This window comes from Astyanax mexicanus, chromosome 2, assembly GCF_023375975.1.
Source record: "Astyanax mexicanus isolate ESR-SI-001 chromosome 2, AstMex3_surface, whole genome shotgun sequence".
NCBI classification, from domain to species: Eukaryota; Metazoa; Chordata; class Actinopteri; order Characiformes; family Acestrorhamphidae; genus Astyanax; species Astyanax mexicanus.
Window position 1 is genome coordinate 5305642 of NC_064409.1, and position 20897 is coordinate 5326538.

At 37.0% G+C, this 20897-nt stretch overlaps 1 protein-coding gene across 1 annotated transcript in view; it reads right to left on the reverse strand.

The window, feature by feature from the left end:
* The window catches only part of ninj2 (ninjurin 2), a 51275-nt gene extending 36815 nt beyond the window's left edge, over positions 1-14460 (reverse strand). The window contains exon 1 of the mRNA XM_007233871.3: positions 14293-14460. Coding sequence (XP_007233933.1) covers positions 14293-14325 — 33 coding nt within the window. The 5' untranslated portion in view covers positions 14326-14460. The remainder of the gene's footprint in view (positions 1-14292) is intronic.
* Between the last annotated feature and the right edge of the window lie 6437 nt (positions 14461-20897).

The following is a 20897-nucleotide window of genomic DNA, read 5'->3' on the forward strand; positions in this document are numbered from 1 at the left end:
CTACGTTATAAATGAATACTTAAAATTGTGAAACCAAAACCAACATACAACATACACTGTTAACTTATGGTTCTGGGGCTAGTAACTCTGATGCACTCTGAATTGTGTGCAACAGTGGTAACATTTTGAACACCCTATCTGGATGGGATTAGTTTCTCAGGTGGTCCTGGGGTAATTTTCTCTTTTATGGGGGAGTCCTCTGTGATTTTATTCCCGTTCAAAACAACCATGTGTGTGTTTTTCTCAGATGTCTTTTGAGAAAATTACAGGCTGAATCATCTACTGTTTTTTTTCCCACTAAATTTTAGTCCCGTCCGGAAGGCACATCTCTGATTTTCGTCTTCTCGCATTAAATAAAATAGCTATTTGTCCATTGCTGCACACCATAATTCATAATTACACTTTGGACACGTGTTTCCACAGAGATCAGAGAAACACAACAGCGAGTGGAAATGGAGGAGCTACTGAACTCGATGTCACATGACTGAGAAAGCCTAAAACTCACTGATTCTCCTGTTTTTTCAATTGCAGTCCGAATGCAGGAGTTTTATCACTGAATAGACGTCCCCCTGAGAAGCTAATACCATCCAGATAGATCTTAAGAACCCTACTTACAACCCTACTGTCCATTCTGTTGGCTGCATTTGTGCAGAATGAAGCATAACTAAGCTAACGATCGCTAATACTCACATTTGAACTTTCAGCCACACTAAAATAGCCCTAATCACACTTACATTCCAGTGGCACATCAATTAGAGGCGAGGCTTGAGCTTTTCTCCCGAGTGTCACCAGGCCTCGAAGTTACCATTAGGTACCATGACCCGAAGTTCAGCTCCGTTCAGCTGGAGATGTTTCAGTGTCAGCAGATAACCTTAGACAAACATTCTGCAGCCAGTCGTGAACAGAGCAGTCACACATGTCGGCGGCTCAAAGTTTCAGTTTCCTTTCAGCTGTTACTTTTTACTGCTCTATCTGAGGGCTTATCATGGCCGGGGGAGCGCTGGCTGCTGCATTCTCAGCCGCGTGCAACATGTTGCGTGAGATTGCAGACTGTCATACGTACACGCGGCACACTCTCTCACTGAGGTGCTTCTGGGCCAAAATGGGTAAAATTTTCATTTGAAGGTGAGAAAGAGATATGAAAGAGATATGAAAGAGATATGACCTTGGCTCTACACCTTGTTTTAGAACAGAGGTACTCTGGGATAGGGGTGAAATTCTTCCCTTAAGAAAGGTGACAACCCTTCAAGCATCTGATACAGATATAGATAACTATAGCAGTGGAGCGCTGAAGTTCAGCAACCTAACTGCTGCTTGTTAAATAGCGTATTTTAAATGGCGTATTGTATCGTATGTATTCAGAAAAGGGGGAGGTGATGCAGTAACTAATTATTCTTCTGTGATGGGAAACTAAAATTAGCTTTTATTTGCTTGCACTTTCTTTTACTTTTTAATTCCACCTTAAATGCCCCAGCCTCTGCTGTATGTTGCAACATTTAAGGTGGAACAGGAAAGTTAATCTATGATAATACAACTCTGGAAAAAATTGTACCACGAAATTGCAGACCACTTCAGTTTCTGAATCAGTTTCTTTAATTTTGCTATTTATAGGTATATGTTTGAATAAAATGAACATTGTGGTTTTAATCTAAAACTATGAATTTAAGCATTTATTTGCAGAAAAAGAGAACTGGCTGAAATAACTAAACTTAATAAAAAAATGGCTGAGCTTTCATACCTCAAATAATGCAAAAAAAACAAACAAATTCATATTAATAAAGTTTTAGGAGTTCAGAAATCAATATTTGGTGGAATAACCCTGGTTTTTAATCTCAGTTTTTTTCATGCATCTTGGCATCATGTTCTCCTCCACCAGTCTTACACACTGCTTTTGGATAACTTTATGCTGGTTTATTCCTGGTGCAAAAATTCAAGCAGTTCAGCTTGGTTTGATGGCTTGTGATCATCCATCTTTCTCTTGATCATATTCCAGGGGTTTTCAATTTAAATCAATGGTAAAATCAAAGAAACGTGTAGTTTTTAAGCAGTCTTTTATTTTTTCCAGAGCCGTATAGTGGCTCTCATTATTTTTAACCAAAAAAATACTCAAATTTGTGGGTTTCTTTGGTCGCTTGTGCCAGTGCCATCTTGCCAGTGATTCTCATAGCCCTCTGTATTGAATGTGCCTCTGAAAGATCTTCGTTTGAAGGGTCATATAGCACCAAACGCTTACCCTAACCTCCCCCTCCAGCCTAACAAGAATTGGGACATCCTACCTCTAGACGTGAACGTGCAAAACAGAGCGGTAGGGCTTAGAGGGTGAAATAGGACTGGACCTTAATATATCTCACCCTGTCCCACTCTGACCTCTGAAGTCGACCTCCTGACAGATCCAAAAATGGACGTCCCCATTGGACCGTAGTCTCTAGGGTCAGTCCCTGCATATATGTAGTGCTTGCTATCTTTTAGCCTTCAACTGAAACATTCCCATAGCTTAGCACTGCAGAGAAAAAAAACAATAGAGGTCATCAAGCTGCCAGTTAACTAAAGTTTAAAGATGTCATAGTGGTAAACATGTCAAATGGCTGAAGCTCAACCCTCTCTGGTGAGAATGGGTAATTACACCGAGCATGCAAAAGAATCATTTTTAAACTGGATGGGTGTGATGTGGTCTCCTTTCAGAGCAGATTAATCCGATTCCACATTATGTTCAGTCAGAAAGAGAGAGAGAGAGAGAGAGAGAGAGAGAGAGAGAGAGAGCTCAGTCGGAAACTTCACTCCTTCGTTTCTTTGGTTTTACTATGAGTGAATGGAGGAGCTACTGAGCTCTGAGGTTCCTCTTCTGAAGTCTCCATTGCTCCACCAGCCGCTCGTGTTCAGTAAAACTGAGCCGTATCCTCTTTTAGAGGCTGTACGTGTGACATACGTACATAAAGATGCGTAACGTGGCCAGAAGAAGGACTCTCGCAAAAAGAGATCCGACAACCCAGTTTTTAAAATGAATATATTAGGTTTAGCAGGGATAATAACCAATAAACACAATATTTTATCCATATTCTTCTCCACTCAGAAATGCTTCTGCTTTTAGTTTAGAAACGAAATAATATGCGCTGTCACTTTACTTAAGTAGAAATACTGCAATTTTGGTTATCTATACTTTACTGGAGTTATTTTTTTTCAGGCAACTTTTTACTTCTATTCTTCAAATTTTCACACAATTATCTGAACTTTCTACTCCTTACATTTTATAAAAAATAGCCTCGTTACTCCTATTTCAGCATTTCAGCTCGTTTTCATTCCGGCTTCTCATCATTCAATAAAACCTCTATCCAGATAAATCTCTCCATCCAGATAGAGTGAATCTGATTGTGATTGGATGTAGAGAAGTATAAACATATACCATTCCGACTCCCTATTGGTTTATACTGTGATCCCGCCCCCACAATCCAGCAAGAACATAGCAGACGTATGTAGCCTACTGAAATACATTCATTTTCATATATGGGAACATATACACAGCTGAAACAGACAAGGAGCCTAGTGCATCCCGAATTATAGTTATCTATATTAAATGTTTTATATTTTAAGATTATAGTCATTATGCTTTGCTTTTAGAAAAATGTGTTTTGGGGAGGGGGGTACTTTTTAAACACTTTTACTTAAAGAGTAAAAAGTTTGAGTTGATACTTTAACTTCTACAGATCAATTTTATTAAACCCTAGTATCTCTACTTCTACCTACAGAGTAATGACTGTAAATACTTTTGACATTTTTGACGTTGCTCTGACAGGGCTTGCTAGCTCACCCTGCAGTAAATTAGAAAATAGAGCCTCACATTCTCGTCACAGGTCCATAAAAATCACACTGACACACTGAACTTTTCATTCCAGTTCAGTGAAACTCGGCCTCAGTTCACGTTTTATATTTCACAGAACTTCACATTTCCTCTGCCACTGGAAGTCCCATACTGCATGTTTTCCAGCGCTGAGGTAAATTATAGAGCATAGCAGAGTGTTCTCACTCGTGATTTGATGTTTTTTTTTCTTTTTTTAAGTCAAATGGTCTCGAGCTCAAGTACGTAAATCTGGAATAACAGCCCAAGAATGAAAAAGAGAAGCCGTTTAATTTCATTAAGCCAGATGGGTGCATGCGGAGGAGGATTGGTAACAGCTGCGAGGAGCCTGCCCCTGCATTCTCCAGCCCTAAAGAAATGATCTAAGACTCGCTCTCAGAGTTTTAGGCCATTGGAGTCAGTTTTAAAAACTCTGTCTGCCTGACCATATGGAAAAGAAGCATTTCAGACATACTTCACTGCTCATTTAACACCTGAACATCTGAAACCGCTCCCATTCATTTCACAGCTACACACTGTTCTTGCTAAGCGTTGTTCCTTTGCTGGAACGGTTTAGTGTTTTTGTCTGGTGTGCTGTAGGGTCAGTACTAGCATTTGGCTTGTTTTAGCAAATAGGTCAAAGAAAACATGCTTTTTCAGTTCATTTAGAAAAACGCTCTCTTCCTGAACGCATGGAAAATGTCTTTGAGACATGCACCCCCCTCGTCTCACATCATTTGAAGATTCTCACAGTCATTTCAGAGTTGCACATAGTTCAAAGTTTGTTCTTGCTCAGTTATTATACCCTTGTGGAAATGTAGTATACTTAAGAGCATTAAAAGTATGTTCAAATCAGGTAAAGAATTGCTTTTTATAGGTTTTTGTTTGAGTAAAATGAACTTTGCTGTTTTATTCTATAAACCACAGAGAACATTTCTCCCAAATTCCAAATAGAAACATATTGTAATTTAGAGCATTTATTTGCAGAAAATGAGAAATGGCTGAAATAACAAAAAAGATTCAGAGCTTTCAGACCTCAAATAATGTTTTAAAAGTTCAAAAATCAATATTTGGTGGAATAACCCTGGTTTTTGTAACAGTTTTCATGCATCATGGCATCATGTTCTACTCCACCAGTCTTACACACTGCTTTTGGATGACTTTATGCCTTTACTCCCAGTGGAAAAATTCTTCCATTGGCAAACTTTGAGTCTTATCTTACAATCCGTACAAGGCACAACGTGATACTCATTGCTATCTTACACCACCCAACAGATTATTTTCACGCTGATGTGCGTGGTGGTCTGGAAATGAGGTTTGTTCTGGTTAAATTTCTGGCGTATTGCTATCTTGGCAACAGAAAACACAGATGCACCACTGACTGAAAAGCCTAGACAGCAGTCAAAAGTCATTGCACACACCCAACATCAACAATGCTGTTCTCGTAAATGAGTTACGCACCTTCACAGTGTGAACATGCAGGTCAGCTTCCTCTGCTGAGAAGCACAGAAGCGCTGCGTCATTAAAATAGCAATCTTCCAAAGTCAGAGCGCACCTGTCTTGTCTTAAAGGTAATGGCCAGTGAAATGCTGATTGGTTTATTTCACATTACGTCCAAAACACACCCACGATTGATTAAGATAATTAGTACATGCCTTTTGCTCGTTTCGTGCCGCACAATACTTACTTTTCCCGTCGTTACGATAGCAAAGACACACTGTGACGTGCTCTAAATCAAACTGCACCATGTGCAGTTAATATCTTGCCTTTAGATAAAAAATAGGGCCGTATAGGGCCTGATCAACCTGTATAAACTATACATCTGGAATATCTGTGATATACATGTTGCAGTGAGGCAGCCGGCAGCCACCATGTGTGTTCAGCAGAACTGAAACAAATAGGATTTGGTTCTGCAAAATAAATATGTCTTTATACGGCACATGGATTAAGTTTTTATGATGTTTTGGTAGAAAGCCATCAGTGATGTCTTCATAAGACATTGTTCTCCTAAACTGAGTGACACTAAACTAAATCCTCAGAGGCCCTGAGCAATGCTTACACTGCTCTCAGAGAAAAGCAGCTCTGAAAACTGTGGTTTAGCGTCACGTTGTGCTGTAGAACACAGTGTTAGGGCTTGGCTAGCGTGCAGAAATAGGTCAAAGAATACGAGCTGTAAATTACAGGAGGCGAGGCTCGGTATGCAGACTGGGAGTAACCACACTTTACCATCCAAGCTGATTACTTTAATTTAAAACATGGATTAAGAACCAAGAGAATTCCGGACTGAATGGGAAACGCTTCCACTAAAATTTCTCACCAGGGATTTTTGTGCTGGGGAACTTCATATTCATAACATTTTAAGAGTTGAGAAATCAATATTTGGTGGAATAATCCTGTTTTTTAATCACAGTTTTCATGCATCTTGGCATCACGTTCTCCTCCACCAGTCTTACACACTGCTTTTGGATAACTTTATGCTGCTTTACTCCTGGTGCAAAAATATAAGCAGTTCAGTTTGGTGGTTTGATGGTTTGTGATCATCCATCTTCTTCTTGATTATATTCTAGAGGTTTTTAATTTGGTGAAATCAAAGAAATTCATGATTTTTACGTGGATTTTTACTTTCTGGACCTGGACTACTCACCTTTGTTTACATAGGTTTACATCGGATCTCCGGTGGATTTGGTGTTTTACTGAGACCCTAAGACTAGGTCAGTGTCTGAACTGCACTTAGCAGGGCATTATTACACATGTTGTACATTGACATTGCAAAGACTGTTATTAGTAAGAATGTAAGAATGTCTTTATTTTAAAACGTTTCTAACCGTTGCTCGTCTCACTGAGTTGCAGTGCTGTTAGCCAATCAGAGGCGATTAGTTTGCATGTATGAATATTCATAAGCAAGAGCCGAAATCCTATCGTTTCTCCGTGCCCACTCCTCCACTGGACTAAAGCAGTGTTATACCGGATCACCGGAGCCCCCCCCCCCTCCCCCCCTTTTTTTTTTTTTTTACAAAAGCCAGCTCACATGGCATTCGTTCATACTAGAAACAACAACTAGACATTTTAAAATGAATAAAAAAAATTATAGAATGAAACTTTTAATAAAATTGCTCTTAAATTCACTTTGCATGCATACATACATGTGGTATGTTTAAAATGTTTTTTTAAAAAGATATTTAAAAAAAAATTGTTCGTATTCTATAAAAGTGAGTTGCAACTTCATGACCTTGAGAAAAAATGGGTCCAGGGCTGAGACCAGTTGAGAACCCCCATGTTTAGAGCACAGTGGTTTCTTATAAATTACCTTTGACCATGACCATGCACCTATAACAATTAAATTTGTCAGTTTGGAAGAAATACTCTGTGCATACCTGAAAGGGTTAAATCAGAGGGAATCAGATTTGCTCGGTTAAGGTCAGACGATACAGTTAAAAGAGTCTGAGCAGAAGTCTTGTGTCTCGTTGTCTCCATAGTGACAAAACATCTTGGTGCCGGAGGAATACTGTTATTAGAGCAGCGGGATTACACATTGCCCTCTTTGTTATTATCAGTGCTAATGATGCTAATTACCAATCGCCACCCTGGTGAACACTGATACATTATTCATTAGATGTTTGTCCCCCGAGCTCATCACAGAGCGTTAGATACCCAACTGTATTCTTATCTAGGCATAGTTTCAGGCGCCTAAAACAGCAAGAACAGTCAGGTTATGTACAGTATTATAATAAAGAAATATACAAAAAGATAAGCAATGTTCTGTATGGCAATATAGGTCATTTAAAAGTGTTGCAAAATCAGAATCAGAATCAGTAAAGAATCTTATTAATTGGAATTTCAATGTTGATAGCCTTGCTTGTGTCATTCCAAATTATTTACAAATAGAAACTCTCAATCATTTTTTTTATTTAAATGTTACAGGTCTAAAGAGGTGTGGAATAAAATAAAACATTTAAAAATATATATATATATATATTTTGAATTGTTTGAAAGTGCAAACTACGGAAGTATGGAAACATAAAAATGTTTCATGTTTGATGATAAAAATCACTTTCCTAAATCAATATTTTACTGAATACAAACTGAACATTTCATGAAGTCTTCTCACAATGTTTCTGTCAGCAACTGCTGTTTTTCACTTAGTACACCAGTGATGACTTTCTTCTTCTGGACAATCCTAATAGTTGTACTGGCTAAGAACAATACATGTGCAATGGCACTGACTGATTGGTTAATCCTCTAACTATAAATGCTCAGTCTTTAAAAGAAAAAAAAACAAATCTGAAACTGAATGTAGACATTTAATGCTAATTATTGTTCGAATTATTAATGTATCAGGACATACCTGGGCAACAAAACACACCTTACGCTGACATGTTCCAATACTTTTGCTTGTAAGAAAAATGGGTGGTTTCTTTTGAACTGTGTATCAGATCCAGGTGTAAATAAGTAAAAATAAAAAAATAAAAGCAACAGCAGCCAGCTAAAGTAAGAAGCACAGAAGAGAAGCAGAGACGAGGAAATTAGCAAAGTGGCTAAAAAGCAGCTGAAGAAGGCAACACCAGTATGAGAAATGACAGGTCAGGCTGTTTTACCCACAACAGAAATGGGCTAAAGTGGCACTGAGGTGCCAGTGGGGGCCCGTGCTTATCTGGCAGTTCCCAGAAGCAGCTAACGCTATCCTGACCCTGTACTTCACAGAGACGCTCAGAATGTTTCAGCAGGCCTGCAGGAGACAGGGAAAGGCTGCAGGGAATTCGGGACAGAAGTGAGAGACCTGCTGCAATGCTGGAGAGGATTTAAGGAAAACGTCAGTGTAGACAACTGTGTAGAGTTTAGATTCCGGGTCTGAGAATCACATTTCTTGGGTACTGTTGCGTCGGGCTCAAAAAAAAAAAAAAAAAAAAAAACACTTAAAAATGATGATTTTTTTATTTATTTTACCAAATTGAAAAACTCTGGAATATAATCAAGAGGAAGATGGATGATCACAAGCCATTTTTGCACCAGGAGTAAAGCAGCATAAAGTTATCCAAAAGCAGTGTGTAAGACTGGTGGAGGAGAACATGATGCCAAGATGCATGATTACAAACTGTGATTAAAAACCAGGGTTATTCCACCAAACTCTTAAAACTCTTTATGAATATGAACTTGTTTTCTTTCTGCATTATTTGAAGTCTAAAAGCTCTGCATCCTTTTTTTTTTTTATTTCAGCCATTTTTAATTTTCTGCAAATAAATGCTCTAAATGACTATATATATTTTTTTAAATGTGGAATTTGGTTGAAATGTTGTCCGTAGTTTATAGAATAAAACAACAGTGTTTATTTTATTCAAACATAAACCTATAAAAAGCAAAATCAGAGAAACTGATTATTTTTTCTCTTCTTATTTTTTTTCAGAGCTGTATATACATATGCAATTTTATTACAAGTTAGCTACATTAGCATTGTAGCTCTTAAACAAAACTAAAGAACCAAATGTAGTCTAACTACTTTAGCTTTGCTTTCGAAATCTAGTAGAATCAAATCAAGCTACTGGGTGGCATTTATTTTAGGGTACAATAGCGGATAACACCACTACCTGCCTGTGAGCTACCACTTTATGTGCAACACTAGGGTTCAATTCCCGACCTGGGTGACTGGATGCTGCGCTACACCATAAAGAGTCCTTTTGCAAAACTCCTTACACTACATTAGCCACCTGTGTGATATGAATTACCTTTTAAATGGCTCTGCAAAAGAGCATCAGCTAAATGCTATAAAAGTAAAGATAATTATAAACTACTTTACAGCAAATTAAAGCATTTTATTCAAACTAACTGCCCTCATCTCGGCCTGTTGTGGGTTAATACAGCAAAAAGGGGGGATCGTGTGCATGTGAGTATCAGTAAGGGGGTGAGGTGGGGGTGTCAGTATTGGAGGTTAGACAGGGATTAGCAGAAAAAAAGACTTTAGTGCTGACTCATGAATCATAAACACATAAAGCTTCATCCTTCCCGTATCCATCTCCACCGTGTGGATAGCTTCCCTAAGACCAGCATGACCTCGCTCTGTCAGCGGCCTCATCCACACCATCTCACTTCTAATCTCTCAGCTGTCACAGTTGTTGCAGTGTTACAGTATCGTCGCGGCACGTGAGGAACATCAGCAGATCATCACCCGTGGCAAATGCGTGTGGAGTAATGCTACTAATTGAAGATGTGTTTAAGGGTCCAAATGTTTGTGGGCACATCTTTTAATGAGTGCATTCATCTACTGTACATTACAGTTTTTAAATTCATTTTAAAATGTCTAGTTTTGTTTCTATTATGAAAAAATGCCATGTAAGCTGTTTTTTTGTGAACGTGGTGTTTCTATTTAGCCCTGCTTTAGATCACTGAATTAGAGGGGTATCATCGAGCATATGTTCAAATACTTTTGTACTATGTACATTTGTGTATATTTGATATTTGAGTATGTGAGGTATTTAATATAGATCTATTTTAGATGTGATGTGAACAGCTGGGATTCCTGGGGAAATCCTTGGAGTATGACTATAATGGCAATAATCTGCACTGCACTGACAACTGGTACACATTTTTTTTTATCACGAGCCTCTGACAAACCATTCATTTTATATATATGTCAGATATATGTTAGATAGATGTTAGATAGATGTCAGATATATGTTAGATAGATGTAAGATATATGTTAGATAGATGTTAGATAGATGTTAGATATATGTTAGATAGATGTAAGATAGATGTAAGATATATGTTAGATAGATGTTAGATATATGTTAGATATATGTTAGATAGATGTTAGATATATGTTAGATAGATGTTAGATGTTAGTTAGATGTTAGATATATGTTAGATGTTAGTTAGATGTTAGATATATGTTAGATATGTTAGATAGATGTTAGATATATGTTAGATATGTTAGATAGATGTTAGATATATGTTAGATAGATGTTAGATATATGTTAGATATGTTAGATATATGTTAGATATATGTTAGATATGTTAGATATATGTTAGATGTTAGTTAGATGTTAGATATATGTTAGATATGTTAGATGTTAGATATATGTTAGATAGATGTTAGATATATGTTAGACAGATGTTAGATATATGTTAGATATATGTTAGATAGATGTTAGATATATGTTAGATAGATGTTAGATAGATGTTAGATATATGTTAGATAGATGTTAGATAGATGTTATATATATATATGTAAGATAGATGTTATATAGATGTTAGATAGATGTTAGATATATGTTAGATATGTTAGATATATGTTAGATATATGTTAGATAGACGTTAGATATATATTAGATATATGTTAGATAGATGTTAGATATATGTTAGCTAGATGTAAGATATATGTTAGATAGACGTTAGATATATATTAGATATATGTTAGATAGATGTTAGATATATGTTAGCTAGATGTAAGATAGATGTTAGATAGATGTTAGATAGATGTTAGATATATGTTGGATGGATGTTAGATAGATGTTAGATAGATGTTAGATATATGTTGGATGGATGTTAGATAGATGTTAGATATATGTTAGATAGATTTTAGATATATGTTAGATATATGTTAGATAAATATATGTTAGATATATGTTAGATAAATATATGTTAGATATATGTTAGATAAATATGTGTTAGATATATGTTAGATAAATATATGTTAGATTGTCCAACCTAAGTTTTTTAGGTTTTTCCCAGGCCGGGATAAAGTTTTTTACATTCTATAACAGATTCTTCTTTTCAACTGCTTGACTATCTGCAGTTTGAAGAGCCAGACCAACAGTAATAATGGAAATGGTATTTCAGGAATCCAGGAAATGGAGGGATGCTGTTCTAATATCCTTGTTTTTAATTACAGGAAGGTAAAATAACTTATCGTGTTAAAAGAATTATGCAATTCATGTGTATTCCTCCAAAACCCTTCCTATTGATGCTCCTCAGGGAATGAATAGCCAGGTTTGGGCCTCTGCTAATTTACTTCTACCTTTTTATAGTTTGTCGATTTTTTACCATTAAATAAGTTAAATAAGGTGGTTCCAATAAGGTGGAACCAATGTTAACCCTAATTAATAATCTTAAAAGTCTTATTTCATCGTTTTTTCATTCATTTTAAAATGTCTAGTTGTGGTCTCTAGTATGAATGATTGCCATGTGAGCCATTTTTTTGTGGGGAAAAAAATGCTCCTGTGTTTCTATTTAGCCCTGCTTTAGTTCACTGAATTAGAGGTCTCTGAAGAAAGACAGAATTTCAGCTCTTGCTCATGAATATTCATACATGCCAACATATCGCCTCTGATTGGGTAACAGCACTGCAACACATTTAATTATAAAACATACTAACAGTTATAATATTAAATAAAATAAAACTGCTGTTTTTAAATAAAGCTGATATTCTGACCAAGTTCAGCAAACATTTCAATATATATTTTACGATTTGTAAAATCATTCATGTTATCATTATGACAGGCAGACCTAAATCTAATATAAATAAAATCAAATAGAATAAATATAGCATTTTGAAACAAAGTTGAAATACAGATTGAGGGTTATTCCTTTTATTGTATGATAAGTCGATAATGTAATTATTGTGACAGGTCTATTTAAAACAATAAATATTGTTGAAATATACTGAAGAGTATTTGTAATTTGTTTTGTCTTTCAGTTGTTGATGACATTAATAAAACACTAATAGAACTACTAGGCTTCTTCAGTATACAAAATATAACACTGAATCATAACACAGGTTATAAATGACGATGGTCCGAACCTTGGCCTGACGAAATGTTCTCTAACTGGATACCCCTGTTCTATACTGTATATCCACACTGCTCAAACAAACCCTTCGTTGCACCTTTCTGGCTCCCTGGGAAGATCTTGCTGTCAGGCTGCTGTGACTGTATTCCTGATCTCATTAACCTTTTGGGGTAAACACTTGCTTTGTTGGTTTTGAGGAACACTTTAGGGTCCTCACCCCACTTTACAGAGTGTCTCTAATTAATGTTTGATGGATGTACATGACAGGAGAAGAAAAAGTGACTTGAAAAGAAGTCCAAAGTATTCTCTGATCAGCTCCTCCCAAACACATAGAACATACTGCACCAGACTGTTAAAACAAAGAGAGAGAGAGAGACAGAGAGAGAGCAAGAGACAGACAGATAGGCTACATTTATCACATTACCAGACTGAAGTGACTCAAAACTGATTTTTTGCTCAATGTGTGAACGTACCAAATCATTTTTTTAAAAAACAGATCTGAGTCACTTTCATACGTGGTCCTAAACCGGATACATATCCAATCCATGGACATGCGACATACAATAAATGTGAATGATCAAATTTATGCGTCGGAAAACATGCGTCTTTTTTATGCTTTTATGCATTAGCATTAGCGCTACGTTATGCGCTTCTCTCTCGTTCCCACACTGTATCTCTTGGTGCAGCTGTTCAGCTATAGCTGCAAAAAAAACAGCAAAAGCAAACCACCTGGCGTTTTTTCACCTCCTTGACCTGAACATGAACTTCAGACCAGCTGTTTGCTGTTTCTCCACTCCAGCAAAAGATGCTCCACATATGAGCTGCTAACTCATCCATTTCCCTTTATAAAGCTACGAGTCTCTCGTCTCTCTAATATGAGGGTTTTTGTTGGGGGTGAAGAAGGAGACGTTTATACAGGTATCAATGTGAGCATGTGAGACGGCGTTTCAGGGACAGATTCGTTCACATTACACACAGATACAGATCACTTACATTTACAGTGAATGTGAACAGTCAAGATAGTGAAATCTTATCTGAGCAAAAAATCATAATTGAGCAATGTGGCTTGTAATGTTGTAATGTTTCTGAATCAGTTTCTCTAATTTTGATATTTATAGGTTTATGTTTGAGTAAAATGAACATTGTTGTTTTATTCTATAAACTACAGGCAACATTTCTCCCAAATTCCACATAAAAATATTGTCATTTAGAGCATTTATTTGCAGAAAATGAGAAATGTCTGAAATAACAAAAAAGATGCAGAGCTTTCGGACCTCAAATAATGCAAAGAAAACAAGTTCATATTCATAAAGTTTCATAAAGTTCAGAAATCAATATTCGGTGGAATAACCCTGTTTTTTTAAATCACAGTTTTAATGCATCTTGGCATCATGTTCTCCTCCACCAGTCTTACACACTGCTTTTGGATAATGTTATGCCTTTACTCCTGCTGCCAAAATTCAAGCAGTTTAGCTTGAATGCTTTGAAGGCTTGTGGTCATCCATAATCCTCTTGATTATATTATCAAAAAATCACAGAAATTCATAATGTTTAAGTGATCTCTTAGCTGCAGACAGAGAGAGGGATTGCAGCAGGAGACAGAAAGAAAGATAGAGAGAAAGGTGGGGTGGGTGGAAGGCTCTTCTGTTCTGGTGAGTGAAGAAAAGGAGGCTGGGGCCTACCTGCAGTTCTGCTCGTCCCCGTGCTGCTGACATGTTGAGCAGGAAAAGTCAGGCTTCCTCCGTCCTTTTCTTCTTCAAACCTTTTTGGTCCTGTCTGAGGAGGATTCGCAGGGAAGTGAGCGAGAGTCTCTCAGAAAGAAATAGCAGGAAAGATTGACGCCTTTGAATAAATTCGAGGCACCAGCGAAAGCCAGCAGGCGGACAGACAAACGTGCTATTCATTTTTTTTTTCTTTCAGCAGGCCTCGCTCATGAGAGTGCACTAGACTGGGTAGGCCAAAAACAAGCACTCTTCTTCCAAATATGAAACCCAGTCAAACAAACCCAGTGTAGTCTTTTGAGGGACTTTGCGGAGGATAATAGTGACATTCTGGAGCCACGGCTCCAGCCAGTATAATTAGTCTTCAGTGTACCATCTTATCAAAGGCCATATTCAGTGGCTATCCTCATACCACGTCCTCAAATGGAACACGCTCGTTTTTTTATGCTAACATAGTTGTCGTATTAACGTTTGGGCTATTTCTGCATAATTGAGTCAACAGTGACGAATACGGTGGGCAAGCTGCACTCTAAGCACATAGAGGCAGATGATGAATTCTTCTCGGATGAGTAACCTCAGGAGAAAAAATGCATTTAATCGTCTAAAGATAATCCGGCAGGGTTTATGAATTCATGGCATGTGTGGTGGACAGGAGGTGGCTGTTTTGAGAAAAGTCCACCTGTAACAGTGTACGCAGTGATGTTTAACAGGGAGCGGAGTAACTCGATAAAAGCGGCAGGCCCCGCTGACGCCAGAGCTCCAGAAGTTTCTGTGGCATTTGGAAGTTTGGGCTGCTTGGATGGTAAACACGCCCCATGTGACCAATTATGAGCATTGCCTAAGATGACAATATCTACACTGTTTTACGAAACTGAGGGAAACTGATCTGTTTAAAGGCAATGAATATTTATGAGGATGTTATTCATTTGCGAAGGTGGGGCCCACTGAGGAGTGTAGTGTTTCCCACCTGATTCAACTCACTCAGTAATTACCACGCTTTAGGTGTGCAGGAGCGAAATGTGCATGCCACTGTTTGTGTGTTTCTTTGGTCAACTGTGCTGTGCCGCCATCTTGTCAGTGTGCCTCTGAAAAATATAAGTTTGAAAAATTTCACCCTAGCGCACTTGGAAAAGAGAGAGGTATGGCCAATTCGTAGGAACAAGGGGTGAAATAGGATTCCAGATAAAAATATAAATATGTAGAGCATCCAGAACTCAAATAATGCAAATAAAACTAGTTCATATTCATAAAGTTTTAAGAGTTCAGAAATCAATATTTGGTGGGATAACATTGGTTTTAATCACAGTTTTCATGCATCTTGGCATCATGTTCTCCTCCACCAGTCTTACACACTGCTTTTGGATAACTTTATGCTGCTTTACTCCTGGTGCAAAAATTCAAGCAGTTCAGCTTGCTGGTTTGATGGCTTGTGATCATCCATCTTAATCTTGATTATATTCCAGAGGTTTTAAATTAGGTAAAATCAAAGAAACTCATAATTTCTAAGTGGTCTACATATATATATGGTGAAAACTGCATAGAAATAGTTTTATCTCAGTCCAGAGAAGAATTTGTTTCTAGACTGTTCACCAAGAACCCCCACCACTTTGAGTTTTGTCTACTATTAGACATATTAGAGGTACATATTTATTAAATCACTTATTTTACATGATATGTTTTAATTTAATGAACATTACATTGTAGAAGTCTATTTTCACTTTGACATTAAATCATTTGGGGGTAAATTCTTGTGAAAAATGTTTTTTTTTAAAGGAATAAAAGAGTGAAAACTTTGTAAGGCAAAATTGTTCTCAGTGCAGACATACCCAGTTCTATCCACACAGGATGTTAGCAGTGCTGGGAAGGTTAAGGCTAGTATGTGCTTCCTCTGAATCACGTGGAGTCCCCCCACATGTTTTTAAACTGTCATTAACACAATCTCACTGGACAGCAGATCTCTGAGGGATGAGAACTGGGGGGAGAAGGAGGCTCATCCGGCTTCATACCCAGATAGAGAATGAGGTCTGTCTTGGACCTAAGGGTTTTAATTAAAATTGAACATTTCAAAAGGCAATCAATTTGGCCTTTAAAAACAAACAGGTTACTTAAATAATCTCTAAAAAAAAAAATTCCCAGGTGAAAAACACATGAATTTCTGCCATTGTACACTGCAAAAAATCCAATTGGAAGAAACTAGTAAATTTTAATTGTCAGAACCTAAGATAAGCAAAAAAATCTGCCAATGAGGTTAGCAAATTGTTCTTAGTAAAATTTTGTAAATAAGCTAGAATCAAAAAGTCTCAAAACTTGTGAAGTAAGACTTAAATCAAACAAAACAAATCTCTTATTTTGTGCCTTAAAATTTGTACACAAGAACCAGAAACACTTGACTTGACTCGACTTTTTATGCTTATTTTGAATTCGAAATCTTACGCTTACAAAATGTTTAGTAAGAAAAAACTACTTATCAGAGAAAAAATACAATTTATTTCCTTAAAATTAGATAATTTGACTTGCTAGAATTTATTTTTTTTGCAGTGTAAACTGAGGCTAGAGAAGGGCATAACAACATGACTTTAGTTGTTTATTAAACAGAATATGTGTAATAAATGTTTTTTGTTACACTCACTAATTTTAAACATAACTACATTGTACAGGATGCACCACACATCGACATTACAACCAACCCTGGTCACATGGCACAGCATATGACACTTCCAGGAAGTAGATCACCTGAGTATTAGCCACATGGTTTAGCCCTATAAAAGGGGATCATTTGCTTTCAGTCAGTGCTGAGTTTTGACGATTTATCGTCATACAACACGCTTTTCCACTTCCTGTGTTACTCTTTCTCATTTTGACCTAGCTTTGTATTACCAACCCTTGATTTTTTTTTGCCCTGCTGTGTTTTGACCTCTGGACTATTTATCAGCCCTGGGATGTTATTTCCATGTTGCTGCTGTTTACCGGTATTGACCTTGTTTTGTATTTCTGACTGTCTCTTATGCTTTATAGCCCTGCTTTTAAGAAGCACCTATAGCATTTGACATTGTGAAACTGATATCCGCACAATAAACCTGCTTGTTTACATGAAAAAGCTTAGCACTCTATTCAACTACAACCCTGCCGATCACACACTAAAACTCCCAGATGAAAATAATCCTCATGTAGTAATTATATGCTTTTAAGGGAAGCCTCTGATACAAAGGATCAAACGCCACAGATTTTCCGAGGTGAAGGCCGGGAACTGAGAGGCCCTTAAATGAGCTTAAAGGGTGTAGTCTAACAGAGGGGCCATTCAGTGGCAGCGTCCCCATGCAGGTATTTAAAACAAACCACTGTTTGTGCAGGTTGGGAGATTCACTGGAAACCAGAAACCGCAGTTTTAGCAGAAAGCCAGAAAGGTTCAGGCTGTCCTGCAGGTTGAAAATACCCCGGGTACACAGTTTAAGAGGAATAAATATGTACTTAGGACAGGGGTGTCCAAACTTTTCTTGTTGGGGGCCAGAAGGAGAAATATATGTGCAGTCACGAGCCACAGACTCTATAATAAAACAAAAATAATTAAATATACTACTTATAATACATTTTTTGAGTTACTCTCATTTATCTATCTTTGACAGTGTTGTGTAAACTAAGATTTTTCAAACTGAAATAATGTTTCCCTAAAAGCTCAGGAACATTAATGTAGGCAGGGTTGCCAGATCCAACAAAAATATCCAGCCCAAAGTCAGTCTAAAACTAGCCCAAAATATATGTCTGTCACTTGTTTGAAGCAAATGGCAAACTAGCTATAACTGTACGACTTAGTATTTATTTATCATCAATGTTGCTATTCATATATATTATCTTAAAGTCATTAATAATATTGTAACATTAGTGTTTTATTAGTTTTTTTATAACAGTTTTTTATCCCAGTCAAAAAAAAATTATAGTAACATAATTAGCAATTTATTAGACTTACATATGAGATTACCACATTTAAAGAGCACCATGATAACAAGACAACAAAAAAATAAAAATAATAATAAAGTGAGTTAAGATAACATATAATAACAGTTTCAATGGAACACAAAAAAACATTCCTGGTGCTCTTGTCGGCATCACTATCAAACACTTTGACATCATACATCATTCAACAAATATTTTTTTTAATAAATCCTCTTCCATAAAACTCCTTCCAAAAAAGACTTGGTTTCTTTTTAACTGCAAATGTAATTTTTTCCATGGCCATACACTGTTTCTCTCCTCTTTAAACATTTTCTCTGCATCTTATCTTCTGGTGATTTCATTGTGATTTTTCTTTTTTTTTTTACGAACTGCAGCCACGGTAATTTTTAAAAGTATCCCAAAAAATCGCACCCTGCCACCCCAGAATTTTCACCCGCCACTGGATTTTCAAACAAACCCAAGCCGGAAAAAACGCAAACCTGGCAACTCTGAATGTAGGCATAATGAAGGCAGGAAAGGGAATGAGAAGCATTTTAGAATACCTCGGGACCACTCCAAAAAAGCCGTAATTTGGACAGGTCTAAAGGAGAAAAAGAGGAGACGTTTTATAAAGATATGTACGTATCTTTGGAGAAACACTGGATGCACACTGGAATCACCTGAGAGCACCAGTCTTTAGCATGGCTGCCTGGAGCATGTCACTTGCCAGCCTTGCTGGAAAAGTCCATGTGTTTTCAGTGTGACAGCCTGTGCTAGTCACTCATTCAGTGCATCCCTACTCTTTATAAAGAGCCTTTATCTGCTGCCTCAGTGATTGACAGGCCAAAAGCTCAGTACCACAACAACTGCACAGATAGCTCATTTTAGCTCAGCTTATTTTAGCTATCTGTAGCGCACCGTTTAATTGCGTATCACACAGCTGGATTTGGGGCGTGTCGGTGTGTCTTTGTATTGTGAGGGCCCAAAAAAAATATGCTTTACACATCTCAAAACGGGCAAAACGCATGTACTAATTCTCTTAATTAATCATGGGTGTGGTTAATTTTGGATGTAACGTGAAGTAAACCAATCAGTGTGTAATTTGCTCATCAGTGCTTTTAAGAGCAAGGTGAGCTCTGACTGTGGCACGTTCGTATCTTAACAGGGCGGTGCTTTTGCACAGCTCAGCACACAATACTGACCTGTGCATTAACGGTTCACGCTTATTTAAGGGAACAGCAATGTTATTTTATTCTTTATTCTGTTTATTGTTGAGGTAAAAGTCGGGTTTCCGCTCTGAAGTTGGCGCACCTAAAGGAATGGACTCTGATGATTGACTGTTTTCAGGGTTTTAATCAGTCAGTGGAGCACCTGTGTTTTCTGCCGATGAAATAGAAAAAGATACATGAAACATAACAGAAATGTAACCGAACACACCTCAGTTCTTGGCGTGAAAAAAGACAGTTGGCAGGGGGTAAGGCACCAAAGAGCATCGCAACGCACCTTGCACAATGTGTACGATAGGGCCCTTATTATCAGATATGAGTGTCCTTGGAGACATTAATTTAACAGCTAAATTATTACATAATTACCATTAACATCATTAATTTCAGTTTTCTTAAAGTTATAGAATATAGTATTGATACTGTTATCTATTGTGTGCTTGAAAGCTCGTAAACCCTTTAGAATTTTCTATGTTTTTGCATTAATATGACCTAAAACATCCTACTTTTCACTAAAAGTAGATAACGAGAACCTAGTTAAACAAACGTATAAATTATTATACTTGGTCATTTATTCATTGAGGAAAATGATTCATTATTATATATGAGTGGCACAGTATGTAACTATGCGACCTGAGTAGGGGCTCTGTTTTGGATGGATGGATGGATAGTACAAAAGTATTGGGACATATGCTTAATCACTGTCTCTATTACAGTCGGGAATATTAAAAAGGAGTTTATACTGCAAAATTGCTGAATACATTTACAAGAGGGGTTGTGTACAGATGAATGGATGGATAGATCAATTTTTAATTGCTAATTGCTTATTTATTCATTCATTTTTACTGTGTTTAATATCGTTTTTAATCATTTTCTGAAAATATACACATTCCACTATTTACAGTCACATGCCTCCTCATACCCTCTTCCTGCTGCGAATTCCTTCCTGCTCTGTACACAAACATGCGCATACTGCCACGATGCATATGTGACGTACTTGACATACTTTTAATTTGAGCAGAGCAAGCTGTGGTCAGTGACACATAAGCATGTGTGAGAGAGTCTGGAGCTGTAAAATGAACAGTGAATACCAAAGTGTCTACAAACGTCCACCACAGATCACAATAACTCCATATCCTTAGCAAAGCAGCTCTACCAACATGCAGCAGTAACATCAAGGACTAGATCTGCACGCTTAATTTTTTAATAATTAAAACTGATTTGTCTTTATATTCTCTGTTCTCTGTTCAAGTTTTCAGTGTTTTTTTTCTTTCTTAGCTTGTTATATAGAGAAGACAAGGTTACTTTTTGCGATAGAGTTACACAGTACAGAAATCACTGTTTGTAAAAACAGCTGATAAAAATGAGCAAAATCCGCTAGAGGTGCATCTCAAAAAAATAATTGAATATCAT